General features: G+C 42.2%; 1 protein-coding gene across 3 annotated transcripts in view; it reads right to left on the bottom strand.

Moving 5' to 3' along the window:
* Positions 1 to 1,638: 1,638 nt before the first annotated feature.
* Positions 1,639 to 27,932, bottom strand: part of samd14 (sterile alpha motif domain containing 14) — a 119,555-nt gene continuing 93,261 nt past the window's right edge. For all 3 annotated transcript variants that reach the window (XM_055657271.1, XM_055657272.1, XM_055657273.1), the window contains 3 exons: positions 13,627 to 13,731; positions 11,663 to 11,824; positions 1,639 to 9,625 (listed from right to left, as the gene is read on the bottom strand). In XM_055657271.1, coding sequence (XP_055513246.1) covers positions 9,464 to 9,625; positions 11,663 to 11,824; positions 13,627 to 13,731 — 429 coding nt within the window. In that variant the 3' untranslated portion in view covers positions 1,639 to 9,463. The remainder of the gene's footprint in view (positions 9,626 to 11,662; positions 11,825 to 13,626; positions 13,732 to 27,932) is intronic.

The following is a 27,932-nucleotide window of genomic DNA, read 5'->3' as shown; positions in this document are numbered from 1 at the left end:
GGCAACGTTTCGGGAGCGAAGGTGATGCTGCTTGACCCGTTGGGTTTGCTCAAGCATTTTGTGTCTATCTTCGGTATAAACCAGCATCCACTGTTCTTTCCTACACAAGTTAGTATTACATTGCAGGGTGGGTGGGGAAGATGGTACAGAGAAAAAAACATCTGAACGAGTGAGGCAAGGGTTGCCATGGAGATAAGATGTCGATTAAAAGTTTATGGGGAGTGTCAGGAGAATGGGATTGAGAGGGAAAGATAGATCAGCCATGATTGAATGGCAGAGTAGACTCAAGTGGCCTAATTCTGCTCCAACGACTTATGAATTAAACAAGAAGATGTCTACTGACATAAGGTGCGGAAAAATTGAAAACAGCTCATTGGCACTATGGACTGTTTGGACGGGCTGCTCCAACCCCAGAGAATAAATCACTGAATGCAAAGCTCACAGCATCTGGAGAATGGAACATTGGATTTAAAAATCCATTGCGAAATGATACTTTGGATGATCTGTATGCTACTCACGTTTAATCACTGTGGCTTAGAAGCCTTGCATTAATAATCCTCAACATATGCATCATAAGGTCATAAGTGTTAGGAGTAGAATTAGGCCATTCGGCCCATCCAGTCTACTCCACCATTCAATCATGGCTGATCTAATTCTCCCTCCTAACCCCATTCTCCTGCCTTCTCTCCATAACCTCTGACACCCGTACTAATGAAGAATCTATCTATCTCTGCCTTAAAAATCATAGCAAAGCCTCAGTTATTGTACTTGCTATAATGCCTTGCTACAAAAATATGCAAGTACATAAATAAAATAAAAAAAATTATGCTTTATATTGAGCTAAGCATTCAGTAACACATAACATCAGCTTTACTAGTCATATTCTGAAATGTAAACAAAATTCAAAATGTGTAATATTGTTAAAATATTAAGATAACAGTATTGAAGAGACGGGTATTAGAAGTGCATATATTATATGTCTACTTAGAAATTGGATAATTGACGACTCAGTACTGATGTGCAATTGTTTTCCCTGCTGGATTCCAGAGGGGAACAGCCAAGATCTATTGTTGAAGGTTGACATAGTGATCATCAATGTGTTGGGCCAACTGGCCTGACACGGTTTCATGCCATAAATGAGCCCACACCTTCTACAAGATAATCAGTATGGTAGTGGACATGGTGCAAGGAACAGCAGTACCTGGAACAAAAAAGTTTGTAAACAACGACAAACAGAGGAAAATGACAGGGGGATTATTTTGACCTAAGGATTGTGAATCTGTCATTTGTTTCGATCGATACTCGACATTGGATTGGAAACACTTTCATTAACAACGCATTGGGGATCTCGGCTTGATGTGCTCTTTGTTTCACTGTGACTGTTAAATGGAAATTGCAGCTGCATCTTGGAGCTAAAATTTATATTGGTAACTGTGGACATGGGCATTGTATAATAATCTCATTATGAGGTGCCTATTTGATGTAGAGAAACAGCAGGTGATCTAAGGTGAACAATGTCCACAGTACCTGATCAACCTTGTTTGGGCATAATTTCACTTATTTCTCTCTTTCCCAGTTCTGATAAAGGTTCCCATACTTGAAACATTAACCATTCCTCTTTCCACAGATACTGCCTGACCTGCTGAGTTTTTCCAGCATTTCCTGACTTAATTATCTTTTGAATGAACAGTCAATAGGAGCCACACCATCATGGCCACGCTCTCATTTCACTCCTGCCATCGGGATGAAGGAAGAGACATCTGAAAACCATGATCTCCAGGTTCAGGACTAGCTTTTTCCCAACAACCACTGACAAACAACCGTTTGAACACTACAAACACCAACTAAAGTAATTTTCTTGGTTGCACTAGGGGCTTCAAGTTATTTATGCACCAATATTGTTTTTGTTAATTAATTGAACTATTTTGCTTCTTATGTTATCCATGAGTACTCTGTTAACAAACCTGTTATGCTGTTGCAAGTAATAATTTCATTGTTCATTTTCAGTACCAATGACAATGAAACAATCTCGACTCTCTCTTTACTCTTGGCTCCAAATCCTGATTCATTTGAATTTATGCGTGAGTGGTACATGTAAAATAGGTGCTAATTTAGGCTATGAATAATAGGCTGTGAAATTTCTCATGGATGAAAGATTAGGGTTCATTTTGTATGGATTGAATCCAAAAACACAGAGACATGAAGAATGGGAAAAGATATCCTGTCAGAAATTTCATTTTTCTGGAGGAACCAACAAATGTGAAATGAATGGTATAAAGAACGGGCAGAGATGTTCGCACAAAGAGGAATGAAATTATCTCCCAATAAAGTAATTGTAAATTTATGAGGACAAAAATGAAGATATATTAGTTCATATTCAACTGACCCAAGTCATATATATTTGAGCACATGTCTATCCCCACAATATGTTTTACTATACAGATAATAATCCAAGATGAAAATAGTTCTTGAAAACACAATGACAATTGTACAAACATATCATTGCTCGTCATAAGGTGGACAATGGCACAGTTGGCAGAGCTGCTGCCTCACAGCGCCCAAGATCCAGGTTCGATCCTCACCTTAGGTGTTGTCTGTGTGGAGTTTGCATGTTGTCCCAATGATTACGTGGATTTAGTTTGCTCCTGCATCCACAGATGTCCAGGTTTTTAGGTTTTTTTTTGCCTCTGTAAATTGGTGCTTAGGAGGTGGTTTCGAAAGTGGGATAACATAATACTATTGTGGTCCATGGTTGGGTGGATTTGATGGGCTGAATGGCCTGTTTCCATGTTGTATCTTTCAATTCAATCAATTGAATGTATACAACAGAATCTCTAGCCATACAACATCCTCTCAGCATTCTCATTTCATTGATCGTTGTTCAGTCGAGAAGGAAGGGCCCTTTCAACTTTCTGTTTTTCATGACGCGTCTTGTATATTCTTGCCTCCACCGATTCATCCTGTTCACTAATTTATCATCTCAGTTATAATTCCATTAAAAAAAAACACGATCAAACATATGTTGATTGATAAGTGAAACAAGGTATCTTAGGTTTTATATAACACTGAAACTTCAATAAATAAAATTGCATTAGTAAAGTAATTCAATTTAAAATATACACACCCATACATTAAGTCCATTCGCAAATAAACCCTTTGCATTACAAAAACAGTCACCATTATGCCATTTTTATTTAACTTTGGACAAAAAAGGTAATTCAAAGCACTTTTGAGTTTGAACTGTGAGTGGTAAATTTTAAGTTATCTCCTTTGCTTTACCAATTATAATTTAGTGGTCAAATGTCCATCTGTGGCTGAAAGCAATATTAACATCAATATAACATTTGCTAGCATAAGACCAGTCGCAACCAATACCCGTACATTAATCTTTTTGAAAGGATCATATACATTTCCACACTCAAAACATCAGCAAGGTGCTGAAATAGATTATGGTGTTTGTACACGCATAGCCAGGCTGTGAAATTACTAACTGCTTTAAGACTGTAAGAGGGGGAGAGTGTTATCTGTATTTGTTGGATGCTAAAGTCCATGCAGTGAATAGTCTGTGGTTTTTGTACAGTATGCTTAATCTGAGTGAACAATGTGCTGTCGGCTAAAGTCTGTCACTTCGACAATAAGAATCAAACATTCAGAATTAGCAACATCCCAGAGAGAATTCCACGTATCAGCTGATATATCTGTGATTGTTTTGCTGTTTGTTTCCTTCAAGCTGATGTTCTTGCCAAAAAATGCCCGAATCTTCGTCTCATTCAGTATATTGCACCTTCAGAGTAAATGTTAAAGCTCTAGCTTAACTTGCTCATCTCCACAGTTAGATATCACTGTCTCTTTGAACCAACAAAAAAAATGACTCTTTTAGGATGTTAAAAACAATTCATTTTGTTCAGATGAAGACGTGTTGCATGAGGGATTTTCACCAAGGACAAAGATTATTCAAAGCATAAGACAAGTTATTCGGATGTTTGGGGTGATGGAGTCAGATAGAGATAGGGGGTGAGTGAAGGAGCAACAATGGTGTTCCCCTTAGGAGCACAACTTTGGGAATAAAGGAACACGAGATACAGGACCACAAGAACGGAAGGAAATAGGGGTAGGAGCAGGCCCCAAGCCCGTCAGGCCTACCCCAAGCCTGTCAATATGGCTGATCTATGCTGGCGTCAACTCCTCCTAAGCCAGTTCCCGTGACCCTCAATTCCTCAATGTCGGAAATGTTTCAACCCACACTTTAAATGTATCTAATGATCTGGCCCCCTCCACCCTCAGGGGCTGAGGTGGACTGCCATCTGAGAGAACAGCTTTCTGCACACCCCAGACTCATTTGCACCTTATTTTGCAGCTAGGTCCCCTTGCTTGTAAATCTCCCACCAGAGAAAACATCTCAATACTGATGCTGTCACACACCCTAGGATCTTATATATCTGAGTAAAAGAAACTGCTATTCTTCTAAATTCCACGGAATACAGACCCAAACTATCTTATCTCTCCTGAATGGACAACTCTCTCATCTTAGGAATTAGCCTGGTGAATCTCCCTCGAACTGCCTCCAATGTTACTCTATCTTGTTTTGCAGGGCACTAAAACTGTGTGCAGTATTCCAGTGTCTTGCCAACACCCTGCACAACTTTAGCAAAACCTCCCAATTCTTAAACTCCAACCCCTTCACAATATAGGTTAGCACGCTGTTTTCCTTCTTAATGACTCATTGGAATCACTTTTTGCTCTGCATGCGCTATATCTCCGGGATCCTTCTGAACTCCACTAGTTTTCAAATTCTCTCCATTAGATAATGATCCAGCTTTGATTCCTCTTAACTCATTTGATTCATTACCTCACACCTCCCCACATTAAACTTCTTTTCACCCAATCTCTCCAGCTATCTAATCACATTGCTGAATCAAAGTTTCCCCATCACAACATACCCTTCCACCTATTTTTCTGTCAACTTGGAAACCTCACAAATCGTTCCCACCTCCAAGTCATTGATGTAAATAGAAACATTGGTGGGCCAAGAACCAACCTCTGGGCTACTTCACTATTCACATCCTTCCAGCTTGGAAAAAGATCCATTTATTTGAGAAGAAAGGATGAATTACTGGAAAAATGGGTGAACATTATTATTGGAGATACAGCATGGAAACACAGGCCTTGGCCCACAGAGTCCATGCCACCCATCCATCATCCATTCACACTAGTTCTATGTTCTCTAACTTTTGCATCCATTCCTTACAGACTTGGGGCAATTTTGCAGAGGCCAATTAACCTGCAAACCTGCACGTCTTGGTTGTGGCTGGAAGCCAGAGCACCTAGAGGAAACCTACAGGGAGAATGTGCAAACTCCACACAGAGAGTACCCGAGGTCAGGATCAAACTCGGGACTCTGGCGCTGTGAAGCAGCAGCTCCATCAGCTTCATCACTGTGCCGCCAACATCAATCGGGCTTCCGTTTTCCTTTTCTTTGTCTTTCCTTGGAGAAGGAGAGTTTGGTCAATGATGAAAAAGATGAGTTAAAGATAGGAGTGTTGGGGTAAGCATTTCCTTTGTCCTAAGGAAAGAGAGGATGAAGCCTACAATTCAAGAAAATGTCTGACAGACCACCGGACTCCGAGTGGCCACGTTTTCCACAATTCAATAACCCTGAGCTTTTGTGGTTAATTCTTTCACTGATACAAAGTGGTGATCAGTTTTCAATAATGTACTGCCTGCCACTGCATCAAAATACAGTCATCAATCACGTCTGCTTGGTCTGTGGAAGCACGCCCAAGTATACAGTGCAATTATCTAGGAGTGCGCAAACGAAAAAAGGTTGCGCTGAACAGATTTAATCAAAAGTAAGATATTCATCTAAAAAGAAAGCAGCATTGATTTCCAACTTAATTTGCATAATCACTGTTGGCCAAGATAAGAGTTAAGACAATATTGCTGTTTAAAGCTTACAACAAAAAAATAAGTGAAAGAAGAAATGGCACTTTGTTTTGTTGCTTCTTCGCAGTTTTGCTTCCCATTAAACGGTCGTTTATTAAAGTACAAATCCAGTCCCAAACTTCTAATGCAAGCTTAGATTGACCATGAAGCAGTTCATTAGACAGGCTAAAGTCAATTTGTTACAAATGAATGTCAGGCGAGGCTGAGTATTTTACAAGACATGGCTTACGATTACCGTAAGGAGCGTGACTAAAGGTCTGCATTTTTAACAGGTCACTTTAAAGGGTACTGCTGCTTTTTAAAGTGCCTTGCAAAACGTTCTACTCAATTTATGTACAAACTGTGCAATTGCAATGACAGCGATCTGTTGCTTTACCTGACGCCAAACCCTGTCTCCATGTAGGGCAGAAAACCCTGGCCTGTTTAACATAACTATGTCCTGTAATAAATCTCAACACGAAACATAGAGTGACGATGTTTGTGCTGAACACTATGCCAGGTTAAACTGATCTCCTTTGCCTGCATGTGATCCACATCCCCCCGTTCCCAGCAAATCCATTGGCCTATGTAAAACCCCTATTGCATCTGCCTCCACCACCACCCCAGGCAGTGCATTCCTGACATCCACCGCTCTCTGTGTAAAAAACTTGACCCGTGCATCTTCTTTAAATTTTGCTCATCTCACCTTAAATCTGTGCCCTCTAGACTCTGGAAATAAGGTTCTGACTGTCTACCCTATCTATACATCCCATAATGTTATGTATTTCTATCAGGTCTAGTTTGTCCATCATCCCCTTATAAGTAAGAACCTCTGATCTGCTAAACCTGCACCCTTTCCAAAGCCTCCACATCCTCCCTGTATTGGGGCGACCAGACGATTGCACAGAATACTCCATGTGGCCAAACCAAAATCCTATAAAGCTGCACCATCTCTTCCTGACTTATACTCAAAGTCCCAACCGATGAATGGAATCATACCATAAATCTTCATAACCTCTCAATTATAAACGGTTTGTAGACCTCGACTGAAGCAAGTGATTTTGTTTCTTTGCAGGGACCTGAGAACAACATATCCAGTATATTTGCATCAGCATTCTAGCACTCAAGGACTTCATTTCACCATACGCAACCACACCATGTTTACCAGCCGTGGTAACACATTCAAACAGTTTTTTAACACATAAATCGTTCCTGTTAAAATAAACTTTGTATACAGTAATTGTTCATCTCTGGGTTATAAAAGTATTAACTCAATTGTTAAATAGTTATAAACAATGATAGGGATGTCAAATTATAGAAACAAAGCAAAGGTCCAAATAACATTTTGCAAACCATTTTGGGTGTCAAGTCCTTTCATTATCAGGTACTCATACAGTACCTCCTCTGCATTTCACCCGCCTGCAAACAGAAGGTTTTTATTCAAAGGATGCCCTGCATGCATCTTCTTCAGCCTCGACCCCAATGACACTATCACCTTCAAGGCCAACACAATTTAACATAGTCGCTCCATTCACTTTTGTCTGTCTGAGCCACCTGATAATTACTTCCACCAGCTTCAGTGATCATCAATAATTTACAGATCCTTTGTACTTTATGTCAGAATTTATGCACATAATTATCTTTCCCAATATCCTAATCTGATGGTCCCCTAACTCTGATGTCTTAACTCCTGTACTTAACTGTGAAATGTAAATAACTTTTGCATCTATATCAACTCCAAGTCATATTATAATACACATAAGTCCTTGAGTGTGTTATTAGCCGAGTACACCAGTGTGTATTTTATAAATCAAGTACTTCGGTTCTCTGATGATTGGGTTTAAGAACCAATCTAAAGCTTAAACAAATCTCTACCTGTCGAAAGAAGTGAAAACTTCAAATAATTCATTCCAACTAAATCCCTACTTAAGTGCTTTGATCTCTTTTTGCTTTTTGGCAATCTAGCTTCTAACGCTAGTGTGAAGGTGACTAATGTGATTGCATTTTCTTCCTGTGGTACATTCCTACCTTGGTTGGTGCAGGGGAGTTGGCGGTATTTTGTATTACTTGTGCTTCTTTGTAGCTGTATTAATATCATTCCACAGAATAGCCATAGATCTGCAATTGATGTACTTTGTAGTTCTGTCAGCAGGTTCTGAGGATTTATTTCCAAAATGCATAGCAAGGGTAGAAGATAATGGTCAGAAGTGAGAGCGAACAAATGATCATCAGTGGTCATTAAACTCAATTACAATTGCAGAGAGCCTCCATTAAAAATAAACTATTTCACCATCTAATTTTGCAAAACAAAAATTAGGGCCACTTCCAAAATATTCTGCAATTGCTTTTCACGAGTTAATGTTTCAGAATGTTCAATAATTCACTTAAAATCAGAACTGTGATATTTGGCAAGACCGACCAAATGTTAGATTCAGTGACCATATTTGCAACATGCACAAACATATCCACCCCAGCAATACCTCTTTCACCTGCTTTTCGGCTTTTACTTTTTTCAAAATGTAAGCTAGAAAAACGCTTAGATTTAAGGTCACATAACTGGTGCTATTATTAAATCAGCATGAACAATGTTCATCACTTCCGAGATCTTTGGATTAATTTCAATCTTCAAACAACAAACTCATTTACAAGTCCTGAATATAATGTGCAACTGCATGCCCAGGCTGGGAAGATAATGGGATCTTCCCTGGTATTGTTACCATGTTAATCTCTCATGCACTCTCTGACAGTTTATTACAAGAAGACATTACTCACACATGGCAAGTTATCAAGTCCGTCCCATTATCTAGTCTCTTTACTCAATCTTGGCCCATTTCACATTTCACATTTACAGCATCCATACATGTATTCAGTGTTCTTCTGCCCTCACAGCACCATGGCTTGCAAACTCACTCCAGGTCTCTGAACTCTTCATCACCTGGATCGTGGGACAAAATAAGTTTGAAAAATCCGTGTGCAAGCGCCTGTAATATTTCAAATGCAGGCATGATCCCAAATTCACCCTTTTAACCTTCTGATTTAATTATTAAAAGATAATTTTCAACAATCCAAAGATAAAGCAAAACCCAGCTGTTTCATTTACACATTCTCGCACTACGCAAATGCACAGATGCAGCTGGTATTACTTTCACTGGTGATGTAAAAAATAATCAGGAAGATTTTATTCTTAAACGGTCACCATCCAATTTTTTTAATGGATTATCCCGGCGTAATATTCTTCTGCTACAACTGATTCAGGATGAATTTGCTGATTAGTAAGTGCAGAAAGTTTTTTCACAGTAAGCCACTGAGACCTAAAGAAACATCTACCTGCATTGTGAAATATTACTTGATTTGAAGACCAAAAGTTGCCCTTACAGACCTGAACTGTCCATGAGTGAACTTCATTGATCCCACAAACAGAGCTGTCATGTAATGTCCAGTTTAACCCCTCCATTCCTTGCATTGTTTCTTGTCGCTGTCATTAATCTCTGAAGAACAGCAGACACGTTTCATTGCCCTCTCGCACGCCGTTGCACCTTCCTTAACTTTTTTTCTGCAGTTGTTCCTGCTCTTTCTTCTTTTGTTTCTCCTTCTGCTTCTCTAGCTTTTCTGAGGCTTTCCTTTCTTTTTCAACCTCTGTGTTCATATCTTTGATTTTCCTTTTGATAGTGGCCCGATCCTGTGAGTTGATGACCCCCAAAGCCTGTGCAGGGAAACAAAATAATCCTCAAAACAATTTTTGGCATGTCTTGATCTTTTGAATTATCGCAGGCCTTTGAGTCCCATAAAGCCGTGGACTCTACAGCAAAGCCACAGATGAACTGAAAGCCTTGCAGCTTCCATTACCTTGACTATTTCATCTAAATGTATTCTACAAAGCTCTAATCCCCTTCACTATAGTGCCCCAGAATAAAACTACTCAATAGGACTAGCTAAAGGGATTAAAGTTATTTATCTCAAAGATTCTTTAAATTCCTATCCTAAACATTTATAACCTTTGCGTAATAAGTTGTTATTTTGAATGTACTTCATATTTTTTACCTTCATGTTGTTATTGTTAGAATTAATAGTCTAGTTATACTCTGGGTATTCTGTTTTTTTTTTTTTTAATTTCAGTGTGGTGCTCCTTTAATCCCCTCCACCTGCATTGAAGAGTTAAACATTCTTCAAATATTTTTGCACCTCATGCCTTTCAGACTTAGGGCAAGATCTATGCACAATTTCTGTTCCCATATGTGTGCTTATAATATGATAATATGATGAATTCAACACAGTGAGATCAATTCCCCAAGTGGGCAACTCTAATGAAGTCAACGTTTACAGTAGTTATTACCTTACAAATAATATCATGCAGACTACTAACCAGACGGGCAGCATGGTGGCACAGCAGTATAATTGCTGCCTTACAGCACCAGAGACCCGGGTTCGATCCTGACAACAGGTGCTTGTCTGTTCGGAGTTTGTTTGTTCTCCCCGTGATCTGCATGGGTTTTTTCTGAGATCTTTGGTTTTCTCCCACACTCCAAAGACGTACAGGTTTGTATGTTAATTGGATTGGTATAAATGTAAATTGTCCCCAGTGTGTGTAGGATAGTGTTAGTGTGCGGGGAATGCTGGTCGATATGCACTTGGTGGGCCGAAGGGCCTGTTTCCGCCCTGTATCTTTACTGAACTAAACAAGAGTGAAGAGTGAAGAGTCAAGTGTGTTTAATTGGCAAAAGTACCGAAAATGGAACAATTAAATTCTTACTTGCAGCAGTGAGTTTGTAACGACAGGTCTGTAAGTACACTACTCGAGATAACATAATAAACAAAAAGAAGTTCAATAAATTAAATTAAACCAAAACAATATTAGTGCAGAAAATGCCCGAAGCCTGAGTGCAACCAAGACAGTTTTTGTTCATAGTTTAGTTGGTGTTTGTAGTGTTCAAGGGCTTGATGGTTGTTATGGAGAAACTGGTCCTGAACCTAGAGATCACAGCTAACCTACGAACCTGGGTCTCTGGCGCTGTGAAGCAGCAGCTCAATTGTTGCGCCATTGTTCCATGTGTGACCCACATCCCTCCATTCCCTGCATATCCAAAGGGACTTCCAAAGAACAATTATTGGCGAGCTCATCTCCTGAAAAATGATTGAGCTTCCCATGCGTTTGATCTTACAGAGAGGAAGGTCTTGCATTTTCTTGCTCTGTCAGAACAGAACATGTAATGGGCTTGTCCCACTTACGCGATTTATTTCGGTAACTTTCCGGCACCCGTCATAGTCGCAGCAGGTCTTCGAAAATGTTCAACATGTTGAAAATCCAACGGCAACCAGAACAAGGTACGACTCTTTGGGTGACTACTCACAACCATACAGGCTTCACCCCGCGACATGTCGCCAGGGTGTCGCCTGTATGGTCGTGAGTAGTCTCCTCAGTCGCCCAAAGAGTCGTACCTTCTTTTTGGTCGCAGCTGGATTTTTAACGTGTTAAAATTTTCGCCGACCTATGATGGGTGCTGGCAGTCGCCGAAAAAGTTGCGTAAGTGGGACAGGCCCATTAAGTTAATCAGGTACATCCAGGTTTGGGGCTTGTATTGGACGTAATGATTGAGGGGATAAGGAGATTTTTCTTAAATTACAGGACTTCCTGCATTTGAATTTAGTACCATGTCACATTAATCTTCAAAGACAGGTTTAATCAGTCTCATGCAACCTCGTTAACAAAGACCAACCTTCACCATCACACTCCCAGGCTCACCTTTAGTTTACCTCCATCCAAGTGCAAGAGTTGTTCACCATCAATGTTGCCAACAGTGAACTCCGATACATAGTGTTCCATGTTCAACCCAAGTAGCCATTGGCAGACTTGCTGTGTGGTCCATGTTGAAACAAGGCAGTATGGCTGTCCTTCATCAAGGAACTGGCATTTGAAATCCATGTTAAAGTAGAGCATTTTAAATTACATTCAAATGTTACCATCTACCAATACAACACAAAAACAAGCTTTAGAAGCATATGCCAATGAAATTTTTGCTGATGTTTGTTGTTTAAACAAGAAATATTCTCTGTGAAAGTGGACTTTATTCCTTGGAGCACTGGAGGATCAGGATTGATCTTATGGAAGTGTATAAGATCTTGAGGGAAATAGATTGGTTAGCTGCACAGAGTCTTTTACTCAGAGTGTTGGAATCAAGAACCAGAGGACAAAGGTTTAAGGTGTGAGGGCTAAGATTCCAAGGGACAACTTTTTCACACAAAGGGTAGTGGATGCCAAATGCAGGCTGATGGGACTAGTATAGATATCTTGGCCAATATGGGCAAGATGGGCCAAAGGACCAGTTTCCATGCTGTATGACAGTATGACTACATGTTTTGAAATAGAAGCAATTCTGACAAACTGGTGAAATGCGTTTTCACAGGAAAACGTAGCTGTATATGCAGGAATATTAATGGATAAACAAATATGCAAGATGAATGACGGACTATCACATTATCAGGATTAGATGGCAGTAGTGTAAAGGCTGCTCACAGAGAGAGAGAGAGAGAGAGAGAGAGAGAGAGAGAGAGAGAGAGAGAGAGAGAGAGAGAGAGAGAGAGAGAGAGAGAGAGGTATTTGCTAAATTGAACAGCGCCTTTTCCTCTCTAGTGATATTTTGACTGTACAAAAATAAGCTAGATGGGATTGTGAGAATGTAGAAGGGATGTCAAGGAGACGAGGACATAAGAAATTGATACGGCACCGTAGTCTAAATGGTCCTTGCCACTTTCAGATGGATTAGATGCTGATGTGCTTCTCCAGGTTTCCTTAATTGAAAGTCACCCAGAGATTAAGGCTCTGATAGTTTTCCAATGAACTGTGTTGAAACGCATGTTTGTGACTGTTAGCTGAAGTCAGAATTAACCTCAACTCATTGATACTCTGCTGTTAAGTGGCTGGACACATTCCATGTCTAAATTTCCCAATTGTTAGGATTTTTGGTAAAAGATTTCAAGGTTTAAGGTCAAGGTCAGTTTATTGTCACATGTCCCAGTTAATTTGGCGACAAGACACACAACCACATATAATAAAAGTTAACATAAATATCCATCACAGTGGATTCCACATTCCTCACTGTGATGGAAGGCAATAAAGTTAAATCTTTTTCCTCTTTGGTCTCCCACGGTCGTGGCGATTAAAGTCCCCGCAGCCGACAATCGAAGCAGTTGGGGCGGTTGAAACTCCGTGAAACACCACTGGAGAAATCAAGGCTTAAATGGTTCAGCCGCTTCTCAGAGTAGAGTTAGAGGGTAGAAACAAACCCGAAAGAAGAGGATCAAGGAGTACAGTAGACAGAACCTTTATCCCAGGGTGGAAATGTCACACACCAGAGGGCAGTGCTTTAAGGCGAGAGGGGCAAAGCTTTAAGGAGACTGCAGGCCAAGGTTTTTTTACACAGAGGGTGATGGGTGCCTGAAATGCATTGCCAGAGGTGGTGGTGGAGGCAGATACTATAGTGGCATTTATTAGCCTTTCAGATGAGCAGGCAGATATACCTGTGGGGGGCATATGGATCATTTGCAGGCAGATGAGGTTAGTTTATCTTGACATCATGTCCGGCACCTACTTGGTGGGTTGTTCCTGTGCTGCACTCTACAATGTTCTATGTTCTAAGAAGGACAATGATGGCAAAAGTAAACCACGAGCATGAGAATGAAGTGAAGTACAAGACCACGAAGACTTACTTCATCAGAGGACAGAGACAATGTGGCTCGCGAGGTGGTCGTTGAGCTACTCAGAATTCTGGGGCTTCCACTTTTGGGGCTGTTGTCGTCACTCAGTGTCGACTCCTGTGTGTACAGAGATGAATTTGTACATGATCGTTTCGCCGAACACCTCCGCTCGGTAACCAACCTGACCTCCCGGTGGCTCAGCACTTCAACTCCCCCTCCCATTCCGTATCCGACCTCTCTGTCCTGGGTCTCCTCCATGGCCAGAGCGAGCAACACCGGAAATTGGAGTAACAACACCTCATATTCCGCTTGGGGAGTCTGCATCCTGGGGCATGAACATTGAATTCTCCCAATTTTGTTAGCCCTTGCTGTCTCCTCCCCTTCCTCAGCCCTCGGGCTGTCTCCTCCCATCCCTCGGCTCTCGGGCTCCTCCTCCTCCTTTTTCCTTCTCCCCATCCCCCATCAGTCTGAATAAGGGTTTCGGTCCGAAACGTTACCTATTTCCTTCGCTCCATAGATGCTGCTGCACCTGCTGAGTTTCTCCAGCATTTTTGTGTACCTTGAATTTGTACATTGTTTATTTCATGAGTATGACTGCAGTAAAATGTCAATTCCAACTTCATTATTGACAGCAAATGAATCAAATGGGTTAGAAGCTCATCTTGGATGTTATTTACATTGGTTGCCTGTCTCAATCCTCCCGATATTCATTTCTCACGGAGACACGGGGCACCGTGAGTGACCATTTGTCCATGCCGACCATCAGGTACTAATATTAATCCCGTACTATGCTATACTATAAAAAAGAAGTATTTGAAAAAAAAGTTCTGGAGTAACTCAGCAGATCAGGCACCATCTCTGGAGAACATGGATAGGTGACATTTTGGGTCAGGACCCTGCTTAAGACCATGTTTCTGGTCGGGACCTTCCAGACTCATCCATGTTCTCCAGGGATATTGCCTGGTTTGTTGAGTTACTCCAGCGCAAGAGATCCAGGTTAGATTCTGACCTCATTTACTCTTTGTGTGGAATTTGCACGATCTCCCTGTGTCTGCGTGCGTTTCCTCCAGTTTCCCCCCACATCACAAAGATGTGCAGGTTTGTAGGTTAATTGCCTTCAGTAAATCACCCAGAGTGTGTAGGGAATGGATGAAGAAGTGGGATAGCATAGACCCAAAGTAAAAGGGTGATTGATGGTCAAAGTAGAGTCGGCGGGCCGAAGGGCCTGTTTCCATGCTGTATCTTTTTAATAAAGGGCACGTCCCACTCAGGCGATTTTTTTGGGTGACCAAAGGTGACTGTTGCAAAATTTAAACATGTTGAAATATTTTCGACGACAGTGGCAACAATTTTTGGTGTCGTAGGTTGTCGTCAGGTGTCAGATGTGAATTCTATTAAAAATTAGTCCCTGGCAGTCGCCTAAAGAATCGCCCAAGTGGGACAGGCCCATATAACTATTCTTTGGATCTTCAAAACCCATTGGAAACAGTGCTTTGTTCCCCTTTCTTGCAGTTTGTATTCAAAGGCACATTTTTTGAAGTAATGTTAGTTTCATGACTTTCCCCAAAGTAATTATATCAGTACCATAAATATTCTCACCTCAGAGAAGTTATATGGTGTTTTTTCAGGAATTATTGCCACTCTTTGCCAGTTAATCACCATCTTTAGTAGTCGAATCAGATCTAACTAGAATAATTTCAACTGCCATATGATCTCAGCTTACTGCTAGCGGGGAATAAAATGTTATAGTTCATTGCTTAATTGCATCAAACTGTTCTATCTGCCTTTAAATCAATAGTCTGCAGAGAACCATGTTGTGCAAAACTGTTTTTTTTTTCAACTCATATCTAGTTAAAATTGTCGCTTCAATGAGCCTTAACGTGGAAGTCTCATGAGCTGAAAGCCTGTAAATTGTACCGTCGTATCCAATTCCACTTTTCTCCACTGTTTCAGATTACTCATCTGCTTTCAGACCCATTATTTTTTCTTGAAAATGAACGTTATCAGATCTCAATCCTCAAGTGGATTTGAACCGAGCTGCAAATAAGAAGGTACATGACCAACCTGAGATTTGGTCAAACAGACATTGCTGTGAAGCGCTATGTTGCTGTGAATAGCAAATAGTGCCAGTGCAATGTTTAGAAAGTCTAGATCTGGATTTGGGGCAACACAGTTGGGCAGAGGAAGAGTTGCTGTCTTACAGCGTCAGAGACCCGGTTCCATCCAGACTATGGGTGCTGTCTGTACGGAGTTTTACATTCTCCCTATGACCGCGTGGGCTTTCTCCGGGATCTTCGGTTTCCCCCCACATTCCAAAGACATACAGGTTTGTAGGTTAATTGGCTTGGTATAAATGTAAACTGTCCCTTGTGTGTGTAGGATAGTGTTAGTGTGTGGGTGATCGCTGGTTGATGCGGACTCGGTTGGCCGAAGGGCCTGTGTCCGCACTGTGTCTCTAAACTAAACTGGCAGATACCACATCGCCTCTGCGGGAGAAGGCAGGCCTTGCTGCGTTTAGCCTAAGTTAAGGAAAAGAAAGCCATTGAAAACCCATTTCACCATCGCAAATGAACTCAGCAGTCCTTTCACCGGTTTGCAGCTCACCTCAACATGTCTTCTCAGGTCATGGAAATTCTTCCAGCAAAGCTCCATCCTACAGGATGCCTCATGACTTTGAAAGGCCTCCTACACTAAATCCCAGGAAAGCACCATTACTGTGGAGGGTCTCGATCCAAAACATCACCAATCCATGTTCTTCAGAGATGCTGCCTGACCTGCTGAGTTACTCAAGCACTTTATGTCCTTCTATGTACTAACCAGCATCTTTTCAGTCCTGGAGCCATCTTTTCAGTCCTGGAGCCATCAGTTATCCATTTACATCCTCATCTGACTGACTTCCCCTCTCTGTCATTATGGTTCATTACCAAGCCCATTTCGCAGGATGAAGAAGGGTTCCAACCAAAATGCTGAAGTAACTCAACGGTTCAGGCAGCATCTCTGGAGAAAAGGAATAGGTGACGTTTCGGGTCAAGACCCCTATTACTTTTCTCGAGGGATGATACCTGACCCGCTGAGTTCCTTCAGCATTTTGTGCCTATCCTTGGTGTAAACAAGCATCTGCAATTCCCTCCTACACAATAGCTCAAAGGCATTGGCCCCGATCTTTCCAATCACCCATGATGTGACCTGAGCAGCTCTTGTTGCTGCCATCATTAAAGCCGCACTAATCGGTGTTATGTCGGCGACTACCATACAGGGACGGATAATCTTTGGTCAAGAAGAAAGAATGCCAATGGCCTCAGGCAAGCAAGTGCTTCTACAGCGGCAGAAAAGTGCGTGGCATTTCTAATTAATTTTAATTTTGATTATCTTGATCAAAAGCGCTCACCTTTAAAATGTTCAAAATTGACCTACCACTATCTTCGGAACGACACTGGATGTCAGAGAGGTTCAGCTTGCCACCATGTTAATACCTTGACATGATGCGCCTTTCTTATTAGCATGGCAATGAAGTACATCTGGCCAAATACCCCAACAGAGCAAAAAAGATGTCAGACTGTGACAATGACTCTGGGGCCGGGCCTACCTCAACAGTGCGTGGGGGGTTAAAATGGAGGGTGGATGTCGGAGCAGCTTAATGTTTTCTGATGCCCACATCTAAATACCAAAAGCAAAGATTCAGCTGTGGGGCTCAGAGCATAATTTTTCTCCCCACCTAAATCAAAGCTTCATGGGAAGATACAGCATAAAGTTCATAAATTAATGTTCATAAGTTATAGGAGCAGAATTAGACCATTCTGCCCATCGTCTGCTCAGCCATTTAATCATGGCTGATCTATCTTTCCTTCTCAACCCCATTATCCTGCCTTCTCCCCATTACCTCTCACACCCATACTCATCCCAAATCTATCAATCTCCACCTTAAAAATATCCACTGACTTGGCCTCCACTGCGTTCGGTGGCAATGAAATCCACAGATTCACCATTCTCTGATGAAGCAAATTCCTCCTCATTTATTTTTAAAGGTACGGCCATTAATTCTAACAAAGACGGGTCCTTCGGCCACTGAATCTGCACAGACCACCAATCATCCATTCACACCAGTCCTGCATCAATCGTTTTTTTTAATTCCCCGCCACATTCCCATGAAATCCCCCCAGATTCTCCCACTCACTGACACACTGGGGGCAATTGAGGGTGGCCACTTTGCCCACCATTCATGTGTCATTGTGATTGAATCAGGGTCTTTGGCGCTGCAAGACAGCATCTTTGCTAGCCGGACCACTGTGCCACCTTCCTGGGATGGATGGATGGTAAAGAGAAGTCAAACTTTGACCAAATAATGTACAGTAGATATTAGTTTGGGTATTGATTTATTATTGTCATGTGTACCGAGATACGTAGAAAGCTTCTATTTGTGTGCTGTTCGGGATAATACTATACATGAGTCCAGGTCCACCACCGATTCTCTGGCAACTGCTGGTCCGGCACCTCCTTTACTCCGGACAAAATGATGAGAGTACACTTAAACCCCTCCCCCTCCCGCCCCGGAAGTCCTCCTGACAATGAGGCATCCGATCTTGACCTCATGGGGACTTCCATGCCGATCGGTGGGTCAAATTTGCCCCCCTGCAGCCGGGGCTCAGATCCAATCCCATAGCCGATTTCCGAGGCCAACTTTTCCGGCCTAGTCTCCGGAACCAAGGGTGCCTGAAAATCGGTGTATGTAATGAGGTTCAATGTCTGTAATGAGGTAGGTTGGAAAATCAGGATTAGCCTAGTTTATGGAAGGACTGTTCAGAAGTCTGAAATCAGAGGGGAAGAAGCTGTTTCTGAGTCTGGCGGAGCGTGCTTTCAAGTTTTTGGATCTTCTGCCGGACAGGAGTGGGGAGGAGAGAGAATGACCAAGGCAGGAAAGGTCCTTGATTATATTGTCTGCTTTCCAGAGGCAGTGTGAACTGTAGATGGAGTCAATGGTGGGGACTCTGGCTGGTGTGTGATGGATTGGTCTGCATAGCCAACAATCTAATACTAATTCAGTAACAAAATAAACGTAATGGTGGTATGATAGCATTAAGGCCCTGTCCCACTGTATGAGCTAATTCAAGAGTTCTCCCGAGTTTCCCCTGATTCGAACTCGGAGAATTACGGTAATAGCCGCTCGTAGGTACTCGGGGCTCTCGTGGACATTTTTCAACATGTTGAAAAATCTTCACGAGTCTTCACGAGCTTACCGTGTTTCCCGAGTACCTGCCGTTAGCGTTACGAGCCGCTAAGAGACTCCTGAGCTCCGACATACCCGCTACGTACATTCTACATACTTACCACGAGTTTGATTTTTTTTTAAACTCGGGAGAACTCTTGAATTACCTTGTACAGTGGGACAGGCCGTTTAAATTGATTTTAATCATATTGTAACGAGTATGAAACTCAGAGATACAGCAATCAATTCGAGATACTTTCTCACTGTTTGCCTCAATCGTAAATGCACATAAAAGTTAAGCTCAGACTAGAATGAGCTGCTGTTTCCATATGGACATGAACCAGTACTGACCTGCATCTAAAAATAAAACTGGCCATTCATCAACTCCTGCCTCTCCAATCAGATGGAAAATATGCAACAAAATAACAGAACTGGATGAATTTTAGTTTATTCCTGCTAAATCTAATTAAAAAGCATAATAGAATATGTTATTGAACTCTCCGGAAGAATAAATAAATCTCTACTGAAAATAGTCATGAACAATGAAAAAATTATGGGAAGGTGAAATATATGATGATGTTCAGTTTTAGTTTAGAGATACAGTTTAGTTTAGGGAAACAGGCCATTCGGCCCACCGAGTCTACACCGACCAGCAATCCCCGCACATTAACACCACTATCCAACACACACGAGGGACAATTTACCAAGCCAATTAACCTACAAACGCGTACGTCTTTGGAATGTGGGAGGAAACCGAAGATCTCGGAGAAAACCCACGCGGTCATGAGGAGAATGTACAGACTCCGTACAGACAACACCTGGGAGTTGGGATCTAACCTGGGTCTCCGGCGCTGCAAGCTCTGTACTGCAGCAACTCTACTGCTGCGCCATGGTGCTGCCCTATTGATCACATCTCTATACTAATCTAATTGCATCTGTTATTTGGGTGAACTATCAAGCATTATTTGATTCCTGAAACTAGTTCATCTCATACAATTACTTCTCACAAAGGACATGCTTGCATCTAGTGGCTAATGCAAAAATGAGTCATCTGTTTCAAACCTGCAAAGTGGCCCTGTAACTCCCATTAATACCGTGAGAGCAATTGCTTTGATTATATCGGAAGAGCACATCAAATAGTTCAATAAACCTTAATGGATTTGTTTGCAGCAATCTTCCTCAAGCCTCCTTGTCTCACAGGGTGATCAATTTGGACACAGATGGGAAAGGTGGCTTCAGTTTGGCGTCCGCAGTTTTTACACTATTAATCACATATTTCAGTCTGGTTTCTCCTGTGGTACTGTAACCTTGGCAACAGTGCGGACACAAACCGTATCCCTGGGATTTTCACTTTATGGCCAATAAGTCCCTGTCCTTGAAAGTGTATTAGGGTGATCAAAAAGGCTTTCGGCACATTGACCTTCATCAGTCAGAGTACTGCGTATAAAAGTTGAGCGGTCATGCAGTTATATAAGACAATGGTATAGGTGAGTATTGTGTTCAGTTTTGGGCACCATGTTATAGGAAAGATGTTGTCAAGCTGGAAAGGGTGCAGAGAAGATTTACAAAGATGTTGCCAGGACTCGAGGGCCTGAGCTATAGGGAGAGGTTGATTAGGCTAGGACTATATTCCTTGGAGCGCAGGAGGATGAGGGGCTATCTTGCAGAGGTATACAAAATGAGGAACAGAGAGGGTAAACGCACAGTCTCTTGCCCAGGCATCGAGAACCAGAGAACATAGTTTTAAGGTGAGGGGAAAATATTTAATAGGAACCTGAGGGTTAACCTTTTTACACAAAGGGTGGTGGGTGTATAGAATGAGCTGCTGGAGGAGGTATTGAGGCAGGTGCTATCGCAATGTTTGAGAAATATTTTGACAGGTACGTGGAAAGGACAGGTTTAGAGGGATATGGACCAAACACAGGCAATTGGGACTAGTGTAGATGGGACATAGAACATAGAAACATAGAAACATAGAAATTAGGTGCAGGAGTAGGCCATTCGGCCCTTCGAGCCTGCACCGCCATTCAATATGATCATGGCTGATCATCCAACTCAGTATCCCGTACCTGCCTTCTCTCCATACCCCCTGATCCCCTTAGCCACAAGGGCCACATCTAACTCCCTCTTAAATATAGCCAATGAACTGGCCTCAACTACCCTCTGTAGCAGAGAGTTCCAGAGATTCACCACTCTCTGTGTGAAAAAAGTTCGTCTCATCTCGGTTTTAAAGGATTTCCCCCTTATCCTTAAGCTGTGACCCCTTGTCCTGGACTTCCCTAACATCGGGAACAATCTTCCTGCATCTAGCCTGTCCAACCCCTTAAGAATTTTGTAAGTTATGTTGGGCGATGTGGACAAGTTAGGCCCAAAGGCCTGTTTCCATGCTGTATCATTCCATGACTATGACTCTATGAATAAGTAAATACTCACAGAGATATAAGTATATTGAAATATGAGAGGCATAGCTAGGGTAAACAGTCAGAACCTTTCTCCCAGGGTGGAATGTCAAATAGTAGTGGGCATAGCTTTAAGGTGAGAGGAGCAAAGTTTAAAAGAGATTAGCGGAGCAAGTTATTTACACAGAGAGTGGTGGATGCCGAGAACATGCTGCAAGGGATGGTGGTGGAAGTTGATATGAGGCTTTTGGAGAGGCACATGGATATGCGGGGAATGGAACAGTATGTATCATGTGTAGACAGATGAGTTTATCTTGGCATCATGTTCAGCACGGACATTGTGGGCTGAAGGGTCTCTTCCTGTGCTGTACTGCACTGTTCCAGATTCTATGATCTACATCCTAGCCTATGTACTGTTGTAGATTCTATGACCTACATCAATCAGTGCGTAAAAAGCCGGCAATTCAGACCTAAAAGGCCTGTCAGAATTATTCTCCACACAAGACCCCACCCACCATGTTTCATTACATCTTCATTGCATGCCGTTCTATACATTCTCCCAGCCTGTGTTGATATCCCTTCAGTCTAGATCCAGAAGGGGTGTCGCACATACCACCAGGGGGCGTCGCACGATTGGCAGCCCCGCCAACAGTCTGTCTGTTTTTTCCACTTTTTGTTTGTTATTTTTAGTGCATTTAAAAGTTTGTGTAAATGTTTTCCGGTTTGATTTATGTGGGGGGAGGGGGTCAGTGGAAACTTTTTTTTCAGTCTCTTACCTTGCCGGAGATGCGATTGTTTTCTGGATCGTATCTCCGGTCGCTCTGCGGCCTAACATCGTGGAGCTGGAAGCCTCCTTGGACTGACTTTGAGCCCCACCGCGGAGTTGACCCCTTGCCTGGGATCGCTTGCGGATTTTACATTGAGAGCTCGGAGTCTCGGGAGAGGCCTAGTCAATAGACAATAGACAATAGATGCAGGAGTAGGCCCTTTGGCCATTCAATGTGATCATGGCTGATCATCCCCAATCAGTACCCCATTCCTGCCTTCTCCCATTTCCCCTGACTCCGCTATTTTTAAGAGCCCTATCTAGCTCTTTCTTGAAAGTATCCAGAGAACCCGCCTCCACTGCCTTCTGAGGCAGAGAACTCCACAGTCTCACTACTCTCTGTGAGAAAAAGTGTTTCCTCGTCTCTGTTCTAAATGGCTTACCCCTTATTCTTTAACTGTGGCCCCTGGTTCTGCACTCCCCCAACATCGGGAACATGTTTCTTGCACATCGGGAACATGTTTCCTGTGTCCATGAGTTGGGAGCTCCACCGACGCAGAGGTTCGAAAAGCCCCGACCCGGGGTCTGATCCCCCGGCGTGGGGCAGCTGACATCCCTCCCAATGCGGGAGCTGATCGCCCTGACGGAGAGGGCCCAAACGCCGCCGGCTACAGGAGTCAAGATCATCCCGTCAACGGAAGGCTCGAGGCCCCCGATCGCTGGAGGACAAGGAAGGGAAGAGATTTTAATTTTTTTTTTGCCTTCCATCACAGTGAGGAATGTGGAGGAGTCACTGTGGTGGATGTTTATGTTAAAATGTATTTTGTGGGTTCCGTTGCTATTTATTTGTATGACTGACTTGGCAAATGAAATTCCTCGTATGTTGCAAAACATACTTGGCTAATATAGATTATTGTATTGTATTGCATTGAAAGGCCCAGAGAAATTCTTGATTAAATCATGGCATGTATTTTCCAAAGAAATCCAGGCAAGTGCAAGTGGAACCGCCATGATTCCTTCCCAAGGAAATTTGGGACAGCTGCATGTCATCAGACCATGGTTCCTGAAAAGAGCTCGATGGAGACTTATTTTGCATTCAGCTGAGAGGGCGGTCAGACAGTGTTTCATATTCTTGCAATAAAATGCAAGTCTGCAGGGCTCCCTGGTGGGATTTGATCCCACAACCTCCTGATTCAGAGGCAGAAGCAAGGCTGGCAATGGGTGGCAAAGAGTTGCTACAATTTTCCTGCATCTTCACAGGATCAATTCAGTGGCTGTAGCTTCCCCCTTTCCCCTCTCCACAAATGACTCTGTTCATAAGTTCATAAGTGATACTAGCAGAATGAGGCTATTCGGCCCATCAAGCCTATTCCGCCATTAAAAATCACGGCTGATCTATCTTCCCCTCTCAACCCCATTCTCCTGCCCCATAACCCCTGACTCCCTTACCAATCCAGAATCTATCTACAGAGCATTCAGAAAGTATTCAGACCCCTTCACCTTTTCCACATTTTGTTACGTTACAGCCTTATTCTAAAATGGATTAAATTCATTTGTTTTATCATCAATCTACACACAATACCTCATAATATAAAAGCAAAAACAGGTGTTTAGAAATATTTGATAAGTAATTAAAAATAAATAACTGAAATATCACATTTAGATAAGTATTCAGACCCTTTGCTGTGACACTCAGAATTGAGCTTCTGTGCATCCTGTTTCCATTGTTTATCCTTGAGATGTTTCTACAAGTGGATTGGAGTCCACAAGTGGTAAATTAAATTGATTGTACATGATTTGGAAAGGCACGCACCTGTCTATATAAGGTCCCGCAGTTGACAGTGCATGTTCGTTGCAATGCATTTCGTTGTCTCTGTACTGTACACTGACAATGACAATTAAAATTGAATCTGAATCTGAATCTGAATCTGTTAGAACAAAAACCAAGCAATGAAGACGAAGGAATTGGCCGGAGACGTCTGAGACAGGATTGTGTCGAGACACAGATCTGGGGAAGGGTATAAAACAATTTCTGCAGCATTGTAGGTCCCGAAGAGCACAGTGGCCTCCGTCATTCTTAAATGGAAGAACTTTGAAACCACCACGTCTCTTCTTAGAGCTGGCCACCCAGCCAAACTGATCAATCGAGAGAAAAGGGCCATGGTCAGGGAGGTGACCAAGAACCCGATGGTCACTCTGACAAAGCTCCAGAGTTCGTTTGTGGAGATGGGAGAAAATTCCAGAAGGACAACTATATCTGCAACACTCTACCAATCAGGTCTTTATGGTAGAGTGGCCAGATGGAAGCCAATCCTCAGTAAAAGGCACATGACAGCTCGCTTGGAGTTTGCCAAAAGGCTCCTAAACAAGATTCTCTGGTCAGATGAAACCAAGATTGAACACTTTGGCCTGAATGCCAAGTGTCACGTCTGGAGGAAACCAGGCACCGCTCATCACCTGGCCAAAACTGTACCTACGGTGAAGCATAGTGGTGGCAGCATCATGCTGTGGGATGTTTTTCAGCGGCATGGACTTGGAGACTAGTCACGATCGAGGGAAAGATGAACGGAGCAAAGTACAGAGAGATCCTTGATAAAAACCTGCTCCTGAGCATTCAGGACCTCAGACTGGGGCAGAGGTTCTCCTTCCAACAGAACAATGCCCCTAAGCACACAGCCAATATGACACAGGAGTGGCTTCATGATAAGTCTGTGAATGTCCTTGAGTGGCCCAGCCAGAGCCCGGATTTGAACCCGATAGAACATCTCTGGTGGGACCTGAAAATAGCTGTGCATCGACGCTCCCCATCCAACCTGACAGAGCTTGAGAAGATCTGCAGAGAAGAATGGGAGAAATTACACAAATAATGGTGTGCCAAGCTTGTAGCATTATACCCAAGAAGACTTGATGCTGTAATCACTGCCAAAGGTGCCTCAACAAAGTACTGAGTGAAGGGTCTGAATACTTATGTAAATGTAATATTTCAGTTATTTATTTTTAACTATTTTACAAAAATTTCTAAACACCTGTTTTTGCTTTTTCATTATGGGCATTGTGTGTACATGGATGATAAACAAAAATGAATTTAATCCATTTTAGAATAAGGCTGTGACATAACAAAATGTGGAAAAAGTGAAGGGGTCCAAATATTTACTGAATGCACTGTATCTCTGCCTTAAAAATATCCATCTACTTGGCCTCCACAGCTTTCTGTGGCTGCCTTCCAGAGTAGGGGATCGGGACAATTCTAGACAGGAAGCCCCACTCCCTCCATAATTGTACACTGAAGAAGGGTCCTGACCCGAAACGTCACCTATCCACATTCTCCATAGATGCGGCCTGACCTGTGGATTTTGACTGCTTAAATTTTACACTCATAAGATAACTCAGAGGAAATCAATTATGCAGTATTTTACGAGAGCATGGGAAAACATTTTTAATTTAAAAAAAAATGAAACAATGTGAGTGTGCAAATAAGTTGGGCAGCGTAATGTTTGACAATACATCCCCAAGGAGGAAACAGTTAATGACTTGCTTGGGGAATGAGTCATGGAAGTCTTACATAATTCAAAAGCTTTTCTTCAAAGGTTAGTGAGTACCATCTCTATAAGTGAGTAATCTAGTGTTTTGATTCTTCCATTATGCTTTTCCTAGAAGGCAGGAGCTCAACGGAGGGTTTGCAAGGTGAAATCGATGCCGCACTGTCACATTAGGCTGCAGTCGATCACTTGGGAGATGAGGAAAATCCAGCAAAGGTTCACGGAGTGCTCAAATCTAACAGACAAAGAGCTGAAGTCCTATGTGTAGGAAGGAACTGCTGATGCTGCTTTAAACCGAAGATAGACACAAAAAACTGGAGGAACTCAGCAGGCCAGCCAGCATCTCTGGAGAAAAGTAATAGGTGACGTTTCAGGTCGAGACCCTTCTGCAGACTGAGAGTCAGGGGAATGGGAAATGAGAGATATAGATGGTGATATGGTGAAGGCCTATGTTGGGTGCAGGAAGGGAAGATTAACCCAGCTCCGCTCAAGAAACTGTTCAAATGGTCAGCATTCTTCCTGCTTTCCTGCACCGAGAGCTAATAGGAAAAAATGACTTATTTCAAAGAAACTTTAAAACATTTTCTTGGACAAATGCCAGCCTTCACCCAAAGTGTGCTGCTTTGTTAACAGTTTAGTCGAGAGCTGTCTGCAAAATCTGCTAAATCATGTTGAACCTGCCACATGTCCCAGTTAGTAGGCCAGAGGTGAATACCTAAATTATTTACAGTGTTGTAGTCTCAGTGAAGGCAATAACTCACCAACAATCGCATCAGGTTCTCCTTTCATCTGCATTACAAGCCCAAGTCAATGCCCTCGGCTCAAACATTGTGCCATAAACAACTGTCACGTAGGAACCACGGAAGAGTCTCGTGTTAAAATTAGACCACTGAACAAAAACTGTCATTTTGTTTGGTTTGGTCGCGCTTGCCGCATGCAGTCGCATGCTCATGGGACAGGCTCTTAACAGTGTAGCAGTGTAGCAGTGTTTACTTCATAATAATGCGATTGAAAATGCATTTTACTTCGAATGACATAGAGTCATAGATAGAGTCCTAGAATCTTACAGCGTGGAAATAGGTCCTAAACCCAACTTGCCCACACCAGCCAATATGTTCCATTTACATTAGTCCCACCTGCCCATATGTGCTGTTTGTGTGGAGTTTGCACTTTCTCTCTGTGACTGTGTGGGTTTCCTGCGGGTGCTCCGTTTTACTTCACACTTCCCAGACGTGCTGGTTTGTAGGTTAATTGGCCTCTGTAAATTGCCCCTAATGTGTACGGAATGAAGAACAGAAAGTGGGATAACATATAACTAGTGTGAACAAATGGTCAGTGTGGACTTGATGGGCTGAAGAGCCTGTTTCCATGTTGAATCACTGAACTAATCTAATCTAAACTAAACGACACTAAACTACACTAAACTAAATTAAACTAAACCAAACCAAACCAACATGATTTCCATATCATGAGCACTCCAAATGACTACTTCCCAAGTAATGCTGATTTTGGCCATTGCTAAGAAATTAGCTCATGTTGAACCCAAGGAGGTACCCATCATCGGTCAGTCATGAAACAACATCACAGCATTGGGCCTGTTCCCGCGTTGTATTTCTAAACTAAACTAAACTCCACCTAATCCTCATAAGTGCCATGTAACCAATGAATCTCTATTGGTTCACAACAACATGTTTTAACAATCTTATAGTTCTAAAGCACTGCTTTCACTTATAGCATCGACATTATCAACACGCAAGTCATAGGGAATGGACTCTGCATCATTGTGGAAACAAAACGTACAATTAGAGAACGGAGCGTGCCAATTGCCTTCGTTGTGATGAAAAATCATAGTTTACACAAGAGCGATCCTTTGTTCTTTGCTTTGCATAACAATTTGTTTTTGGCTTCCCTGAACCCTTATGCATCAAAACCAGAAATGACAACTTCTTGGATGCAAAAATGTGGAATTATTTTTTATCAGCTTTAACTTTGTAAAGAAAAAGCGTAATGTAATTGTTGATGTCTAGGTTCCATCCTGAAGTTTTGGGTGTAGATGGTGAAAGTAAGATTTTCAAGCTGCAAGTTGTAGATTACGATTTCCCAGCCACTGCTACTGGCCAACAGTCAACAGCAAGGTTTACTCTTGATGGTGTCCATCAGCTTCTTCTAACAGTATTGTCCAGCCAGGACTAATGTACAAATGAAGATTTGGAGCCATTCTGCAGTAAGGTTTTCATCTGTCAGTAGGCCATGGTTGGTTGGGACATTGATTTGTTAGCCCAGGTGTTCTCAGAAAACATGTCCTGGATAAACTGCATGTGGAATATGCTAGGACTATCAACATAAATCTATTGCGAGGAGATTTGCCGATTTGCCACATGTTTAGTTTAGTTTAGCTGAGGGATACAGTG

This window comes from Leucoraja erinacea, chromosome 27, assembly GCF_028641065.1.
Source record: "Leucoraja erinacea ecotype New England chromosome 27, Leri_hhj_1, whole genome shotgun sequence".
Taxonomy (NCBI): domain Eukaryota; kingdom Metazoa; phylum Chordata; class Chondrichthyes; order Rajiformes; family Rajidae; genus Leucoraja; species Leucoraja erinaceus.
This window is presented reverse-complemented; position numbering and strand designations above follow the sequence as displayed.